We start from the raw sequence: 17,867 nt of genomic DNA, 5'->3' as shown, positions 1-17,867 counted from the left end.
AATGACTTACATTATTTACCTCCAGAGAACAGTCCCAGACACACTTGATTAGCCTTAAATGAAAGATAAGCCATTGCTATGAGAAAGGACATGCTTTCCATAGATGGGCAGACAGACAGATAGATAGATATTAAACAATTTACAGTTTTGTGTTTTGACAACTTGAATGTCGTAACATGAAAAATGCTACTGAAAGGGACCAGTCCTTTCCTAGCACAGAAGCTATAATATTTTCAGTAATGAAAAATAAATATTTTAAACTTCCTTACTTAAAACCCTTTACTGGCTTTCCGTTCGCTTTTGAGATCAAGCCTAAACTACTTAATATGGCTTATGGGGTCCTTCAGGGTTTTTTGGTCTCTCCTTACCTCTTTATCTCACTTGTTGATTAATGATTTCCATATCCTATTTATCCAGATGGAAAACAGAACTAGAACTCTGGGATGTTTATGTATCCGGGATTCTTATGCATATAAAAACATATCAGAGACCAAGCCCTTTGTCACTTGTATTTCTCATGTACTGTAATATTCCTGCAGGTCAGGAAAAGGTAGGAGGTGTTCTCACTTTTTAAATAAACAAATCCAATGAGGAAACAACTGTGACCTTTTCCTCGTGAAGTTAGTATGCTACAGCCAATTTATGTTTACAATATTCAGAGAACAATTATATTTGGAACCTTTCTAATTGCTTAGAGAAATGTATCAAATTGGAGGGATATTCAAAAATGTGATTGGGTCGGTGCTTATTCGAACTTTGGTAGGAGGGAGAAGATTATTTGAATGAATGAGTAACTTGGTAGTGAGGGAGATTTTTACCTGCCTGGAACAGACTTTGAAGAAAAGGTAGGTTTTTTTTTTTTTGTTGTTGTTGGTTTGTTTTGTGTGTTTTTTTCTTTTTCTTTTTTTTTTCCTGGTCTTTTCTGTTTCTCTTTGTAAATAGCTTTTGTTCTGAAGTCTTAAGCGATGTTTTAGAAACTCATGGACCAACCAAGGGCCTGTATCCTTAAATGCCAGAACCTGTGTTGGTAAAAAGATGGGATGATTGTTTTGGAGAGGGAAAGAAACCAAGCGGGTGCCTGGGTGGCTCAGTCATTAAGTGTCTGCCTTCGGCTCAGGTCAGGATCCCAGGGTCCTGGGATTGAGTCCCACATCAGGCTCCCTGCTCAGTGGGGAGCCTACTTCTCCTTCTGCTTGCCACTCCCCCTGCTTATTCTCTCTGTCAAATAAATAAATAAAATCTTAAAAAAACAAAGGAACCAAGATTTAGTTAAGTAACAATTCATAATAGTAGCTATAATGACGAAGGCATTTTTGGTATCTGTGTTTCAGTTCCTTTAAATATTTTTTATAGTTTTATAGTTTTTAAATTTTTTTTATAGTTTTCCACAAATAGGTTTAAATGTTATAATTAATATAGAGTTAATCAATTTATAAAATTAATTTAATGAGTTTCATGTGTCACAGAAAAAGTGAACGCTGACTCACAATCTTTATCACCTTTCTCCATTGGCTGTGCAGTTGGCCAATGCACTAAAACCAAGGTATTTTTATTCACCTGGAGCGATTTAAACTTCACCTTGACCTTGTGGCAGTAGAGCCTGTATTTTTCACATTTTTTTTTTTCTTTCAACACCTGGCTGAAAGGCTGGGAAGTAACGGCACATATTGGTTGGATGGCGAAGTGAGTTTACTCTGCAATCCCATCTTGTATTTCTCCACCTATTTTGGAAGAGAGCAGACAGCACAAGGCTATGGACACCTAGATCAGTTGCTCCATTGACCTAGAGTAGCAGTTCTCAAAGTGTGGTCCTTGATCAGCAGCATCACCTGGGACCTTGTGAGAAATGCAAATCTTGGGGCCCCACAGCAGACCTGCTTTGGGGTGGAGGCTCGCCAGTCTGTGTTTTAAGACCTCCAGGGGACTGAGATGCACGCTCAAGTTTGAGAACTGCGAGCCTAAAACAATAGAGGGAGCCACATAGAATTGTCAGGACCGGAAGCCAATTAACCTAGACCTGCTACTTTTTTCCCAAAGGCTATGTGACCCTTTGCAAAGAGCAATGGAAACTTGGCTGGGCACATTGCATGGGCCAGTCCGGAGCACAGCGGGTTTATTTGTTGTTGTTTGTTTTGTTTTGTTAGATGTAGTTCTCTGTCCTGCCAGGAAAATCAGAGCTGCTGAAAATGATTTTCCCCAACTGCTATTGTTTGTGGCTCTGACTTGGTGATTTTATTTCAGATATATTTTTCCCTGTCTATGTTGTCCATTTGATGGGGGTACCAGGCTAATTAAGGAATTAGTAAGCAGCATCCATTTCGGGGAGGTGGGTGATTCTTTTCCCGCAGCCCGAGAACCTTTCTTGCCCACACTTTCTAGTTCATATTTTCTTTTTTTAATCAGGCAGAGACATTACAATTAAAATACCGTTAAAGTGATTCTGGCAAGTATTGCAATAAGCATGTTTTTTAATTAAAGGAAGAACAGGGGGATGCATAAGCAGCATCAGCTAAGGGGGGAAATTTCATTCGATATCTATTTTAATTGAAAAGGAAAAAAAATCAGGAAAAGCAGCAGCAGCAGCCAATGCCGGTGTGTATGGCTCGCTCCCAGGTTGCTAGGTTTAGGTGTTCTGTGCTTGATTAATTAGTAGCCAGCCAGAGAGTCCATTCCCTTTGCCCCCAATCCTTAAAGCCTGATTTATGCCTCACATCTCCCATGAATATGTGAGGGCTCAGGCATCTATTTCCTGAGCTGCTAGTGGATAGGATTATGGAGCGTGCACTGAACTCTTGGGGGCTCTCGTTTGCCAGCCAAATTGATTTTCCGCCTTTCTGGCCGGGGACAAGCCCACCTCGAAGGCTTCCAGGCTCTGCTCCAGTGGATCAGGCATAAGCCTAATCCGGATCTTGCCAACAAAGGAAGCTGTGTGCATCCCCAACCATGCAGGCTTCGGGCTGTGGCTGCCTTCCCCCATTACTACCTTTTCCCCCTCTTCCTCACCTTCTCCTGCCACCCACATCCACAACAATGTGGTGCAGGAGGGTACGGCAATGTGCCCAGATCCCTCAGCCAGCCCTTGTCACCTTGGCAGAGGGGGTATCTGTCCATCCTGAATGGATAGTCATCTCTAATTCTCCAGGGACAGAAAATTCTGCAAGCCTCCCTATCTATTTGATTGCATAACAACTGGAAAGGTAACCAGAAACAGGCTGCAAAACATTTTAAGGATTTATTTGTGGTTGATACAAAAACCTGAGCGGGGGTTAATCATCATGGATAAGTAAGCTGGATAATTTACATATACAAATTTAGGCAGTTCAGGCTTTGAGCAGTGAGTGATCTAGTTTGGGTTATGGATTGAGCTAGTTAATTGAGGTCCTCAGCTGCCTGCCTGGATCTTACCTCTGCTCACTTCTGGCTTTCCCTCTGCTTAACCCTGGAGTTACTCTCCCTGGGTTCATTTTATCACCTGCCGCAGATTCACCTAAACAAGTGGATTCTTGCTCTGCACACTTTCTCCTCTGAACCTCCTAAAAATGACATAATGACATCTTCATCCACCACCTTCACACTTCTTAAAGTTCTTCCTAGAACTACGACCTTGCAAATGTTCTCATTCACCCAATTCTTTGAATGACACCCAAGAATCCTGCTATTTTTCTCATGTTATTCTAGTTTTTAAGGAATAATATTTGACTGTTTGTTTCTCTTCTCTCTCTTCTGTACGCCCTCTCCATGGAGACCTTATTCACGTCTATAACTTCAACTCTTCCTTATTCAACCCGTATCTAATGACCTTTTGCCATGTCCCCCATATGTCAGGCACTATTCTAGGCACAGGGGCTATGGGTGTGATTGAAATGGACCAAAATTCTCACTCTCATAGTATTTATTTCTATAAAGAAGTAGTCAAGTGAGTAGGTTATAATTTTTGTGAGATTTGCAGAGCAGCAGGGGGAACAATACAGCAGGGAAGGTGGAGAGGGAGCCTGGTGGTGGCTGGGGGTATTTGCACGTGGTGAGGCAAAGGCTGTGAGGCAGGGGAAGCAGGAAGATGAGTGCAGCAGGAGGACTATGAGCCCTAGGGAGAGAAGAGTGTGATTGGGTCAGAGAGGGCCAACCCTGTAGGGTTTAATAGGCTTTGACTCCGAGTGTGGTGGGAGCCATTGGACACTCTGAGCAGAGAGGTGGCCTAAGAAGGTTTAACAGAAAAGGAAAGAAAAAGAATTGCACTGGGTGCTGTTGTGGGAGTAAACCCTGGGGTGGGGGTGGGGATAGCATCAGGGACCTGAGTTGAAAGGCTGTTACAGTCATCCAAGGATGAGATGAGAGTGACTTAAGTTTCCCACTCCCAGTGGGAGATGTGGAAGTGGTGAGAAGTGGTTGGATTGTGGAGATCGTCTGAAGGAAGAAGGCACAACATTTCCTGGAAGATTGGCTGTGAGTGCAATGTTGACCTGAGGATTTTTAGGCTGAGCACCTGGAAGAAGGGAGTTGCCATTTGTGACCTCTGCAGGAACTGTGGGATGACCTGTGGGGCAAGGCGAGGATTGGATGTTCTGGGAGTGCCAAGTTGAAGAGCCTGTGAGACACCTACATAGAGATGTTGGGTGGTCCTTGGGTGTATGAGTCTGAGTGACAGAGGTAGAAGAGGGCTTTGGAGATAGAAATTTGGGAGTCACCAGCAATTTGCTTGGGATGGTGTTTAAAATGGGAGGACAAGGTGAGACAACCGATGCACAGTTCATAGAATGACAGGCAAAGGGGTGGAGATGTGCCAGTTATTGGGACAATCCGGAGGAATCCGGTAGAGGAGGCTGGGAGGGAAGGCTTGAGGGGCGAGTGGAAAGGAGGAAAACCAGCACCATCAAGGGAGGGGAAGGAGTTTCAAGAAAGAAGGAATGACCAAGTATGTCAGAGAGTACTGGCCACTCAGGACAGGTGAGAACAGAGCATCAGACCTTGGATTCAGTGGTGTGGTTGCCATCGTGATCTTGCCAGGACCAGGTCTGATAGACTTGTCAGCGCAAAGGTCCAGCTGGGCCTTTCCCTCAAGGAAAGGGAGGGAAGGAACTGAGGATGGAAGGTAGAGTGGCTCTTTCAGAGACTTACTGGGTAGTAAAATATTTAGATTCTAAATTTTTACTGTGAGGGGGAAAATAGCTAGAACAGTGGGGCTTTTTTTTTCCCCCCCAAACACATACAACAAATCATTTTGAGGTTATTACAGAGGATGGCTAATTGTAGGCTTAGCCAAAAGCAGGTTTTGATGTACTTTGCAAACATTAGCTAGCTGCTAAAAGTCGCTTTGACTTCCCTTTAAAAGAAATAAAAGGGATGTTTAATGGAAAGAAGTGATTACATGTAAAAAAAAGTTGTGTTCATTTATTTATTTTAGAGGGGAAGTAACAATCATGATGGTTGATTGATTTTTATAAAATTACCCAAGGTCACTTGTGGGACAGACTCGGCTTTCATGAACAAGCCATTGAAGGGTCACGGTCACAGGCCACCTTCAGCCCTGCACTTCATTTCAGCGTTCAGAAATGTGGTCAAGCTTTATAAAGTGAAGGAATAAAGTCCTCCCTCTATCCTCCCATCCAAAGCCACCACGCTCCACAGCAGCCCACTGGCTATTTGTTTTAAGCTAATAAAGTGTGAGGATACAACACTTGGGGGCTCGGCACACGGCTAGCTTGAGTGTAAACCTTACATTCCTTTCCACTAAGAAGCTTTCATTTTGGTTATCGCTTTTAATTATTTCAATTAAAAAGAGTTGAATTCCTCATCAAACTCTCTTCTTAATTTACCTAGATTTCCTTATCCTTGCTGCTGATAAGGAAGGAGGGGAGGCTTTTTAGCTGGGAATAATGGTTATCACATTAATTAATTAATCCTGTTTTTAGTACTCTTGCCAACACAAATCATTCATTTTCTTTGGGCTGAGATTTCTCCCTTCATTAGCGTCATTATTAGTTCCCATCAGTAAATGACGTTTTTAAATTTCTGCCAATTTGTTTTAGTGTGTTTAATAGTTTGCTGGATACAAGGAACAGAGCCCAGGTTTATAAATTCACCCACTAACTCTTGTAATCTGCCTCAAATCCTGTTTGGAATGAGGCGAGGTATAGCTGCCTTAACAAAGTGAAAATAAGTAATATATAAATAAGCCACCGGCAAACTTAACTTAGGCTAGCATGTGTTTTTCCTTAAAGGTAACCATGATCATTCTAATTAATAAAAAAGTAACCCGGGAGGGTTTGCCGAAGTGGATAGGGTGTGAGCTCTTTTGGCAGGTGGTCCCGGGCTCCAGTGCTTGCTCGGCTTATTCTAGGCTGAGACAGACCTCCTCTCCCAGCCTGCTCTCTGGTCTGCAAAATATGGAGTATGATATCAACCTCATAGGCTGGTTTTGATGGTCATTTCTGACAACATGTCTAAAGATTTTGACATAAGGTGGGTGCTCAGTAAGTGTTAGCAGCTTTGTTTTCCCTGTAGTAGTATTTGGATTTCTGACTGCGTATGGGATGCTTTTCTCAAGTGAAATTCATAGTCCACTGCAGCATGGGTGTGTCAGGAAAACACAAGCTTCATGTTTCTATCAGTATTGGCAGGGCTGAGCACATTCTGGAAGATGTCGATGTCCAGTGTTCTGGAGCTGGAAGGAGTCTCAGTAAACGCATGGTTCTGTTTTGCATGTACATGATGAGAAAACAGACCATCCCCAGCATGGAGTGGGACATATTTGCAAATGGGTTATCAGAGGGCCACCAATTTTATGGGACTTACGGAGAGTCCTTCAGAGGCCAATAGTCTGCCCTCTGCTTCTAACGCTTTGTCATCAAGGTCAGTTCAGATTTCCTGCCTGTTTGTAATGGAGGGTGCATGCTATGCAAGTCCATGTCCTCCAGTTGAAGAGAATTAGTTGGGACCTTAATGACATGTGGCTGGGAGTGAAAAGTTTTGGGAAACAGGTCACATTTTTTCCGTTTCATTCACAGCAGGATTAAGGATTATTATTGCATTTCTAATGATTACTCTTGTCATTGGAACATCAGTGGAAGGGAAAATTAAAGTCAAGATCGCCAGTAGGTCCTTTGGAAGTCTGGAAGCCATGGGCTGCTGCTCCAGCACCAAGACTATAGATCACAGGAGAGTTCTTGCCTCTCCTATAGTTTCCGTGAGCGTGTGATTGCTGTGTCATGTTTCAGAAGGAAAGGTGGGCCTGCCGATGGCGAGATGTTGGAAGGAGGTGGTCCAGTAGTGTTTGCGTGATGGAGTAACTCTGTAAATGAGTAGTAATGTCAACAGTGTGGGGGGGCGTGCAGATGATGAGGGTGACAGCAGCCACCGCCAGCACTGCATGAAGTGTCTAACAGGTTCAGACCCGTGACCTGGGATCTACAAGTATCACTTCAAGAAATCTCATCATAGCCCTTTGAGGGAAGAACTATTACCATGTACATTTTACTGAGGGATAAACTGGATACCATGTGAGGTACACTGTTCTAAACTGTGGCTGCAAGGAGAGAACAATTTCAATGGTTGAATCCACGTCAACATCCCAGGCCTGTTGCTGATGGTGTGCAGCTTGGGTTTAGGAGGCAAGACTAGAAGGCTCCATGAAGGCAGCTGAGGAGAGTCAAAGAGCAGTGCTGGAGCTGAAGGTCAAGGACGAGGTGGCCTCCACACATGACTATGGGGTCAAATGTGTATGGGTCACTATGTTTGCACTAAGATGGAGATAAACAAAAATAGCCTTTTTCTTAGGTCCCCCTCATTCCTCCAGTACATGTTTGAGACTTTCCAGTTGTGATTTCTGGAGAACAACAATTTGACTTGAAACTTGGCACACTGGATGGAGGACTAAATTTAGCAATTGAAGAATCTTGACCTTCACTGTCGCTCACTCACTGAGACCCTCCTTACGACAGAAGGATCTGCCTTTTGAGCCATTTCTTTTCTGACATGTTGCCTCTTCACATCCTTTGCCTACCTTTGGCTCATTGAGACATGTATGGATTTATAGATTACATGCAATAACAACATCCTCTCAGAAAATGAGAGGGTGTGTGTATGTATTTGTGTGTCCATAAAGGAAATTCAGATACTTAAAACAGGTTCTCTTCTAAAATGATATAATCATTTGCTTGTTTACTCCACAACTACATAGTGAGTGCAAACCACCTATATCAGTCACTGTTCTAGACCCTGGCAACACAAAGGTGAACAAAATGGAGAGGGGCCCTCACGAAGCATGCCTTCTAGTGGCAGGTGGGCAGATAATAAGCATGTAAATAAATAATATGCCTCATGGTAAGTGTTATGAAGAAAAACGTCTTTGGGTAAGGGGCTAGAGCATGTTATTTTATGTAGACCAGAGAGGGAGACCCTCAGTGAGAAGTCAAGATTTGATTGGAAACAACAAGGAGGGAGTCACAGGGATGCTGGACAGAAGAACACTGCAGGTAAGGGAGCAACTGAGGCCTGTTGGAGAGCTGACAAGGGGGCCAGTGTGCAGGGCATGTGAGGGAAGGCATGAGGCTTACAAGATAATGTTGCAGTGGACTTGGAGGTGGGTGGTGAATCATGAAGGGCATTTTTGGGCCCAGCATCAGGACATTGACTATTCTGACTGGGATGAGACGTTGTCATAGGGTTTAGAAAAGAGGACCCCTGACTTTTCCAGTATGAAGTCACAAGTCTAACCACTTTGTTATAGGCTAGAAGAGTCCTATCCAGTACTTTTGCAAACCACATGTGGAGGGAGGTAGATTTAGGAATTCATGCAGGTGAATGTGGTTGTTTACATGGGCTGCTTTAATAATGTTGGCATTACAGAGAAAATTCTGCATGGAATGCAACTGTTCTAAATCCTTTGAAAGAGAAGTATTATAAAGGTGAAAGTATGTTTTAATATCTTAAGTATTTATTCTCACAATATTATTTTATTATAAAATATTATTTTATTATATTATAAATATAATTATAAAATATATAAAATATAAATATAAAATAATATTATACAATATTATTTTATTATAAAATAATATTCCTATGTTACAGAAAATTTGGATATTAGAGAAAACATTTGTAGCAGTTAAGATTATTTGATTACAAATAACAGAAGCTGACTTTCTTTTTTAGATTTTTTATTTTTATTTTTAACCTTATTTATTTATTTATTTGGCAGAGAGAGAGAGGGAGAGGCAGGCTCCCTGCCAAGCAGAGAGCCCGATGTGGAGCTTGATCCCAGGACCCTGGGACCATGACCTGAGCCGAAGGCAGAGGCTTAACCCACTGAGCCACCCAGGCATCCCAGAAACCGACTTTCTTTTACAAAAGGAAATTTATTGAGATTATGTTGGCTCACTTACATAATTGAAGGAAAAGTCTGGAAAATCAGGTCTAGAAGTGATAATGATCAGGGCATTCTGAAGGAGCTTTGTGGGGGGTGGCAGTGGCCCTCAGAAACAGAAGCTCTTCTCAGGCTCATTTAGATGCCACTAAACATTTTCAGTGTTCTGTTCCCTCCTGTTCCAAATTTCCATATAAAGCCTGGGTATTAGCCTGGCTTGGCTATGGTAGGATGGGATATGATGATTGAAAGTCCCACTCAACTGTATTCAGTGGCACAGAGCAATTTCTTAAGGAACTTTGGGTTTCTTATCAAAAGTAAAGCAAAATGGACACTGGCCAGCTAAAGTGCTGTGGATGCCATGCTGGTAGTCCTAATTACATTTCCTTTTACCATTACCATCAGTCTTATAATTTTGGCATATTTTCTTCTATTCCTATTTCTCATTCACATGTTTCTTAGTGTTTCTAAACTTAATTTTATGTGCTGCTTTTTTCTGCTGTCAATGGCTAAAATGGTGACCCTCTCAACCCTTATTTAACCAGTCTTAAATTACTGGGCATTTAGAATATTGCCATTAAAAAGAACATAAATAAAAAATGCAATGAATAGTGATAGCTAACCTAAACTGGCTTAGTTTAGTGCTTCTACCTTTGGGGGTCCAATCCATGTTCTACTGAGCTTCTAGAAGAGAGGGGGAGACAAAATAAGTCTAAATTGCTGCAAAAGTATATAAGTGCAGAGGATTTCCTCAGACATTGGAACTGTCAAAAGGAGGTGAACCTTATTCTTCTAAGGATTGACAATCTTCTCTTTGGTCATTAGGAGGCAAGCTGATTTTCATGGATGCAGGACCCATTGAGCTTAGGGCACACTCCATCCTCATTTCCGATGGTGGAGAGCTCTGGATTGGATCCGAGGATAAGCCCTTCCAAGGCAAAGCTGAGATCAAACTCTACGGGAGTTCCCACTCTACTCCCTTCTTTCCATATGGTGTCAAGTTCCTGGCGGTGAGGAATGGAACTCTTTCCCTGCATGGTGAGTGACACAGTTCACCAGAAGAGATGAGGTAGAATGGTATCTAGATAATATGACAGTGATAGGCAAATGGTAAAACCCCTTAAGAATCTTTGGCTGTTCGTTGCTGAGACAGCAAAGTTAATTACAGCATGGGCACTATTTCCTTAAATAAGAAATATTAGTTGTTATGGTTCCTGTGGCAGACAGAGTATATTTGGTTCCCAATTATGTACTCCCATTCCTGTAAGAGGATTATATGCCTCCACCAAGTGCAAGGTGACTTTCAGTGCCTCCCATGGGGTGGGCCATACTTCTCTGTCCCACTGGGAGATGGGACTTAGCCATGGACTTGCTTCTGTCAAGGAATGTGAGCGGTAATGATGACTGCATGGCCAAGTAGAAGTCTTAGGAGCTGTTACACTGCTTTGGCCATTTGTCCCATTCCTTCTGCTGGAGAATAGCCTGTCCCATGTAGGGGGACAGCTATATTCTTCAGCTTGGGTACCTGAATGAGGACAGTCGGGGTGGAGCTGCAGCCCACCTGCTGCAATCCTGAAAGTGAATGGGGAGTGATCTTTGTCTACTGAAACCACTGGGATCGGTGTTTGTTAACAGCAGCATAGCATAGTGCAAACTGACTGATGGGCCATTTACATTGGCAGCATCACAAATCAAATAGATATGACTTTATTTTGTTGTGTCATGGCTATCTTCCCTTCCTAGGAGCAGGATTTGGTTAAAGTTCTACTTAGAATCCTGTCACTGGGGGGTTGGGTTCTTATGGATTTCTGGGAAAGAAAAGAAAAGAAAGGAAAGAAAAGAAAAGAAAAGAAAACAGGAATTAGGCTACATGTGTTTCTGTTGCCATTTTATCATCTTCTGATCACTTAGTCCCACTTTACAAAAATGGACATTTTTATTTTCCTGGAGATTCAGGATATTACTAAGTGTACCAGGAGAATCCTCAGTATCAACTGGAAAATGTGTAAGTATAAAATGATGAGCTTTAAATGTCTTTCAGTGGATACTTATATACTTTCAGTTACATAGCATGAGCCAAAGGGAAGTCAAAATGTTGGCTCCAGATGGTGGCCCAGTCTCCAAAAAACTTGATATCATCGACATTGGCATTTCTATATTGGCATGACAACATAAATTGGTCATAGAGCTATGCTGAGGGGTCTACCATTTTGCTCTGTTAAGGCTCTGTGTATTACACAGTAGTTCTCCCTTATCTGTGGGGGGCATGTTCTAAAACCTCCAGTGGATGCTGGAACTGTGGATAGTACCAACTACACATATACACACTCTGTTTTCTCCTATAACTACACACCTATGATAAAGTTTGATTTGTGAATTACACACCATAAAAGATTAACAACAACAATAATAAAATAAAACAACTGTAATGATACAAGGTAGTAGAAGTTATGTGAATGTGGTCTCTTGAAAGATCTTCTCATTCTGTACTCACCCTTCTTGTGATCACGAGATGATAACATGCCTCCACAATGGGATGAAGTAGGCACTGTGATGTAGTGTTAGGTTATTAGTGACATTCTGACCAGGTCAGAAGGGGGATCATCTGTTTTCAGACTAGAGTTGCCCATGGGAAACTAAAGCCACAGAAAGCAAAACCACGGATAAGGGGGAGGGGGGTTAGTTAGTCTGTGGGCCTCAATCATAGTTCACTAAAATGCAGTCTTTTGCCTCTTTTGGCTTCCTATGAGAGGAAATGAAATCTTTTCATCAGGCATTTATAAAGTGTTGACTTTGGCCAGCCAGACTGCTACATATGGGGGATATATTTTGTAAGGCTTAAAAAAAACCCGTAACTATCTGGACAGAAATGCAAAATGCCTACAGTATTGATTCTTATGTTCTGCTTTACGGAGGACTCTTTCCTCCTCTCTTTATCAGCAAGAACTTACATTGATGTTGTTGTTCAGCATCCATGAGGGTTTCTATCTATTGTGCATCAACTGTCTTCAGATGTTTGCTGTGGTCCAGCAGCCGCTTAGGCTTCTAACCCAATGTGCTGCTCTTTACCACTGAAGAAACCCAGCTGGAGAACAAGAGGGCACAGGTCAAATTTTGCTATAAATCGTCAAAATGCTTAACAGTGGTCCTCTGGATTGACGGTCACTGTCCTATACAAGGCAAATGTTCAGCTCTTGCTAGAAATGGACGTACTCATGAAAGAGGGTGAAGACACCTAATTATTCTACCCCGCTTCTTTCATTTCAACTCTACTCATGTTCACATTCTATCTGGAAGGGTCATCAAAACAGCTCATAAATAAACCTTTATGTGCCTGCCTTTTCAAAGGATCCTGTGCTCCTAAGCGTTTGTGTTAAAACAATTGTCAAGTTAAGAAAACCTTAGTGCCATTGCTCATAATCAATCAGTGCAGGCCAGCCAAAGCAAAGGAGATGTTTCAGATGTGGTTGGAGAATTGTGAAAGTTACAAATCAGTGTTACAGCTTCAGCCCTGGGATGTTACTGATATTGGATACTGGATATTGGGTATTGGATGTTACTGGATATCCTCTCCCTCCTTCCCTTCCTTCTCTTTCTCCTGCTCCCTCTACCTCCTCCTCATCTTGTTTCCTGCATTCCCAGGATTAGGTTGTCCTCACCAATGGGTTTACCCATTTCCCCAAAGTGCTACCAACATGGGAGTAGCTAGGATCTCTGGGCAGCCACAGAGCTTGCACAGTGAACAATTGCAAAAGCAAGCTATTCTCCTCTCTGAAATGATGCTGCCACATCTCATTCATTTGAAGGAAACACTGTATGGGAAAGAGCACAGTCACTGAGCGAGGGTTCTGAACCTTCCCCCAGTGTCTGTCAGAGAATTCCCCTCCTCCCTGCCAGCCTGAGCTCATGAGTCCCTTCTCCCTGTCTCCTACACCTCTGAGGTCTGAGATTCCCCTCTGGCAGTGCTCTATAGCATGGCTAAAATCATTACGTAATTTCAATGGCCTTTTCCCAGGGCCAGGCATGGGTCTGGTGACACTGGGGCTTTAGGGAAAAACTCATTTTCTTTTGCTGTCAAGTATGCAAAACAGTGAGCCACTTGATTCACTGCTTTGCACCCAGAGTCCCTAATGACCCAGCATTCACTCGGCTTCCTGGCATGATGGAGTGAGACTCACCGCCTAGTGTACAGAAAACTCTTCTCTAGGAGATTTTTTTTACTATACAGGTTTCTAGGCCTCACCCCCACAGTCTGACTCGGTGGGCCTTATGAATGGGCCTAGAAACGTGCATTTCAGTGGGTGATCTGATTCATGTGGCTCACTGACTACTCGGAGAAATGCTGTTTTTAGTGGTTAATAGTTTTGGAATCAGAACTCCGCTCAGGTCTGGCACAGATCACCTATGACCTTGGGCAAATGAAGCTCCACAGAACTGGAAAACATGGTCCTCACCTTGTAGATTTACTGCTTGAGAACCACTCCAAAGTATTTGGCACACATTGACACTCAAGCAGAGTTAGTTATGGCCATTTTATTATATTTTAACACCCTCCCCATCCCCCCTCAGCCCCAGAGCACTGAGGACCCAGGGCCAATTATCTCATGTTTTCTTTTAGCAGGGAGAGCAAGAGGGGCTTCTATCTCAAAATTTGGCATGAGGCCAGCCCTGCCTAGAGATTTTTCTCCTTATTAATTTCCTTGTCTACCTCTTCTGATCAGAGCAAGAGAGAGGTTTTAGCAACATTCCCAGGCATCTTCTATTCTGTTCCCACCACCCAAGGAACACCTTTTGATTTTAATCTCTGGTGGGGCTGCTGCTTCCCAGCAGTGGAAAACCACCATTCCTGGGTGTGGTTACAAGAGAGTCTTCTGGAAACTGTCTGCATGGGCCCCAGAATAGGCAGAAGCAGAGCACTGCCCAGCTATGAGGCCTTTTGGATGCATTTTATCCCGTGCATCCAGGAGGGACAGGACTGACTGACGGGTACTGATTTAGCTCCAGCTTGGGTCACAGAGAATCACACAAGTCGTCTGCATGTGGGGACAATGGCTTTCCCACCCTCTCTTCCCCCGTCTCCTTCTTCATTGCCACCCCCTGGAACGCTTCTGCTCCAGCTAATTTCTCTCATGGATTCATATCGCTAAGCAAACAGGCTTTGCTATTCAGCTGTCATGAGGAATGATGGAGCTGAAAGCACATTTCATGTTTTTCTTTTAATGTAGGAATACTCTCACACACATGCAAGGCCATCTTTCTCTTTCTTGGGGTTTGGGAGTGGATTGGGGCAGGGCTATTCTGTTCAGAATCTCTGATGGGGTTCAGATTGCCTAAGAGGTCCTGTCAGCTGCTCACTGGGATTCTAAATGCGACTCTGGGGTCTCAGGATGCCTCCAGAGTGGCCATCTGGGGTCTGGCAGGTCGTGGTCAATAAGGAAATTTCACTAGTGCCTTTTTCTTTCCCCACTCTGTCTGCCAATCCAGGTTCACTACCCCAAACCGAGTGCCAATCACTTGTCACTTTTTAAGGGGGTTGCTGTCAGCCTGAGCAACTTGAATTTTTGACAATGTAATTACGGCCCTTGCTTCCACAGTGGGAGTCTGAACAGGATGGTGGGGGTTTTATTGATTGTTCAGCAGGGAAATTTATCAATGTCTCTCACTTCATTTCCAGTTCCTCCCTGAGAAATTTGGCTGGCAGTTTCTTAGGAGAAAAAAACAGTCTTATGGCCTTGAATGGACTTCTGTCTTTGTCCTTCTCAAGAAATTACAAGATACTGGCTTTAAGTATACATGGAAGTTTCTGAGCAAAGCTGGTACGTGGGAGTGTGGTTGAGGAAAACACTAGTGTGATTGTTATGAATATAAGAATTTGGTAGGAACAAATAAGGAAAAAAATGAGTCTAAACAGGCGAGTTTAGATATGGTTTGTTTTCCTTCTAAAAGTACCGAGTATCTTTATTTAAATTCCATGCTTTTTATAAGTATGGTGTCACGGGCACTGTTTGAGTTGCTAAAGGGCATCGGGCTGTCTTGAAGCACGGTTCCGGGTGCACAGAGTACACCCACGCTATGGGACCGTGTTTCTGGCTTTCACCCTCTGCTCCACAAAATCCAGATGTTTCCTGGAGGAACTTCAGGGGTTCCTAAGACAATGAAGTGTTTGGGGGGGCCAAGCAATAAAGGTTTAAATTGCTCAAGTAATCCATTGCTTATCTATTTGCGTGATATTTCCTTGGAAGAAAGAGTTCCATTGCCCAAAGAGTCATTAAAAGCAACTCTACTAGCTCATCCTTTTAACTGTGGTGTGTAGATCCTTTTGAGGAGTTCAGGGCGCCTCTCCATCTGATCCCTTCTTTCCCCAGGATGGATAGAGCTTGGAGACTTTTCCTACCGTGTGCTCTTTGTTGTGGGATGTAACTTTCCAGAGCCTGTTTTGTCTTAGAACTGTTCCTCCAACAGTAGGTTGTCAGATCTCTGCTCTTTTGTCACTTGACCAGCCACGTCCAGTTCGGTCTCCTTTACATCCATCACATCCCTTCTTGCTCCCACCTCTTACCTAGTTCTTCTAGACTATGAGTCTCTCCATTTTTGTCTCTCATTCCTTTGGGCTGGACTATAAACCATTGCAGTGGCATGGCATTTCTGTGTGTAGCTTTACTCCCCTTGAAATGCTTGGTTTTCAGGGGCAGACACCCAGGGCAAACAAACTTAGAACACAGGATTTATGAGTTTTTGGTCAAGCTCAAGGTGGACAGGAAGACCGTGGGCCTTGAGGATGACTGCCTCCAGGCCCCATCCTGTCAGGACTCAACTCATAGTGTCTCATGTCTGCATCTCTGTGCATGTATTGGCTTCACTGGCTCCTGTTCCTCACTGGCTACATCTGTGTGGCCACTGTGTTTTCTGGTTTCATGTGGACTCTGGTTTTCCAAAGAAAAGAGCTCTGGAAGCAGATGATCCACTTCTGATTGAGCCTCAAAAGGCCAAGAGTAGCCTAATGCCATGTCACAAGGCCTATGAGCCATTCACCTCACTTCATCTTATCACATAAGCATGTTATCCTCTCACATCATCACAAGAAGGAGAAAAGGGTGAGTACAGTACAATAAGGTATTTTGAGAGAGAGGGACCACATTCACATAACTTTTATTGCAGCGTATTATTATGATTATTCTATTTTATTATTAGTTATTATTATTAGTCTCTTATTGTTCCTAATTTATAAATTAAACTTTATCATAGGTATAGATGAACAGGAAAAGAATAGGATACATAGTATTGGGAAGTATCTGTGGTTTCAGGCATCCGCTGGTGGTCTTGGAATGTAACCCTTACAGATAAGGTGGTACTAGTATAAATGCTATAGTTTTCCTTCCTCCTTTTCAAGGATTTTGGATTTTCTCAATATTGAAGAGTTTCTGTGTTTTTCCCTATCACTTTTTAACCACAAACTGTTACCTGAGATCTTGTGGGAATCTGGAGCTGGTGTGGTGTATAAATTGGCCATTGGTCTTTGCAAATGGAGCAAGTGACGTTTTAGGGATGTTTGAGAGACCTGAACCTTCTAGACAGAAATATGACTCAGAACAGATTTTATTTTCCTCTAAATTGCTATCTTCATCCATATTCTGATGGGTCTTTTTTCCCTTTCCTTTAACAATACCACCTTGGGCACCATAGCTTTCCAGTTGATTTAACATACTAAAAAAGGCCAGTTCCAACTCATCCACTTCATTTTTTTAAAAAAGATTTTATTTATTTATTTATTTGAGAGAGAGAAAGAATGATGGAGAATGAGAGGGTAAAACAGGTTCCCCCTGAGTAGAGAGCCCATTGTGGGACTTGATCCCAGGATCCTGAGATCATGACCTGAGCCAAAGGCGGATGCTTAACCAACTGAGCCACCCAGGAACCCCCATCAACTTAGCACTTTAAAACTTAAGTCTCCTTTTCATTTAATACTCCTTTGTCCTTCTCGAGCCCCTGGCCTGGAGCATTTGGAGGGGCAGGGGTTTGGCTTGCTCCTTTGCTTTTCCATCCATCCTTTTTACTCATATATTATTGGTGCTGGAACAGATAGAAGAGGTGAGGCAAGAAGGCTCACTGAAGGCTTTCTTGAAGTGTGTGCTTGTATCCTCCTCGAGGTGTGGCTGCCTCTCAGGATATTACTGGGTGACTGTTGATTCTTTTTCCAAAGATTTCTATATAAGATCTTTAGAGCCTTGTAGGAGACCTTCTCACTGTTTTCTAGCATAGAGCTGCCCGCCCCCTGCCTTGGATTTGCAGTGCCCTTAGATACCACCTTAGGGCCCATTTTGGGTAAAGTACCAGAATACTGGCTCAAGAAGAAAGTTAACAGACTTTGCACACCAAAGGTGTTCTACTTACCACCCCTTTTCCTGCTCAGCTATCTTTTCAAATTATCTTTCTCCTATTCAATAGGCATGGGCAGCCCCACAAATATGCTGCATGTGCAGACATCTGACCTGGGGAAAAGAAGCCA

At 43.0% G+C, this 17,867-nt stretch overlaps 1 protein-coding gene across 3 annotated transcripts in view; it reads left to right on the top strand.

Moving 5' to 3' along the window:
* PKHD1 (PKHD1 ciliary IPT domain containing fibrocystin/polyductin) overlaps positions 1–17,867 on the top strand; it is a 471,024-nt gene that overhangs the window by 156,864 nt on the left and 296,293 nt on the right. For all 3 annotated transcript variants that reach the window (XR_006604139.1, XM_045071248.1, XM_045071247.1), the window contains exon 38: positions 10,187–10,399. Coding sequence is in view for 2 of the 3 variants with exons in the window: in XM_045071248.1 (XP_044927183.1) it covers positions 10,187–10,399 (213 nt within the window). In the remaining variant the exon portion in view is untranslated. The remainder of the gene's footprint in view (positions 1–10,186; positions 10,400–17,867) is intronic.

This window comes from Mustela putorius, unplaced genomic scaffold, assembly GCF_011764305.1.
Source record: "Mustela putorius furo isolate JIRA1106 unplaced genomic scaffold, ASM1176430v1.1 tig00003983_pilon_pilon_pilon, whole genome shotgun sequence".
NCBI classification, from domain to species: domain Eukaryota; kingdom Metazoa; phylum Chordata; class Mammalia; order Carnivora; family Mustelidae; genus Mustela; species Mustela putorius.
Note: the sequence above shows the minus strand (reverse complement) of the source record. Positions and strands in the feature narration are given on the sequence as shown.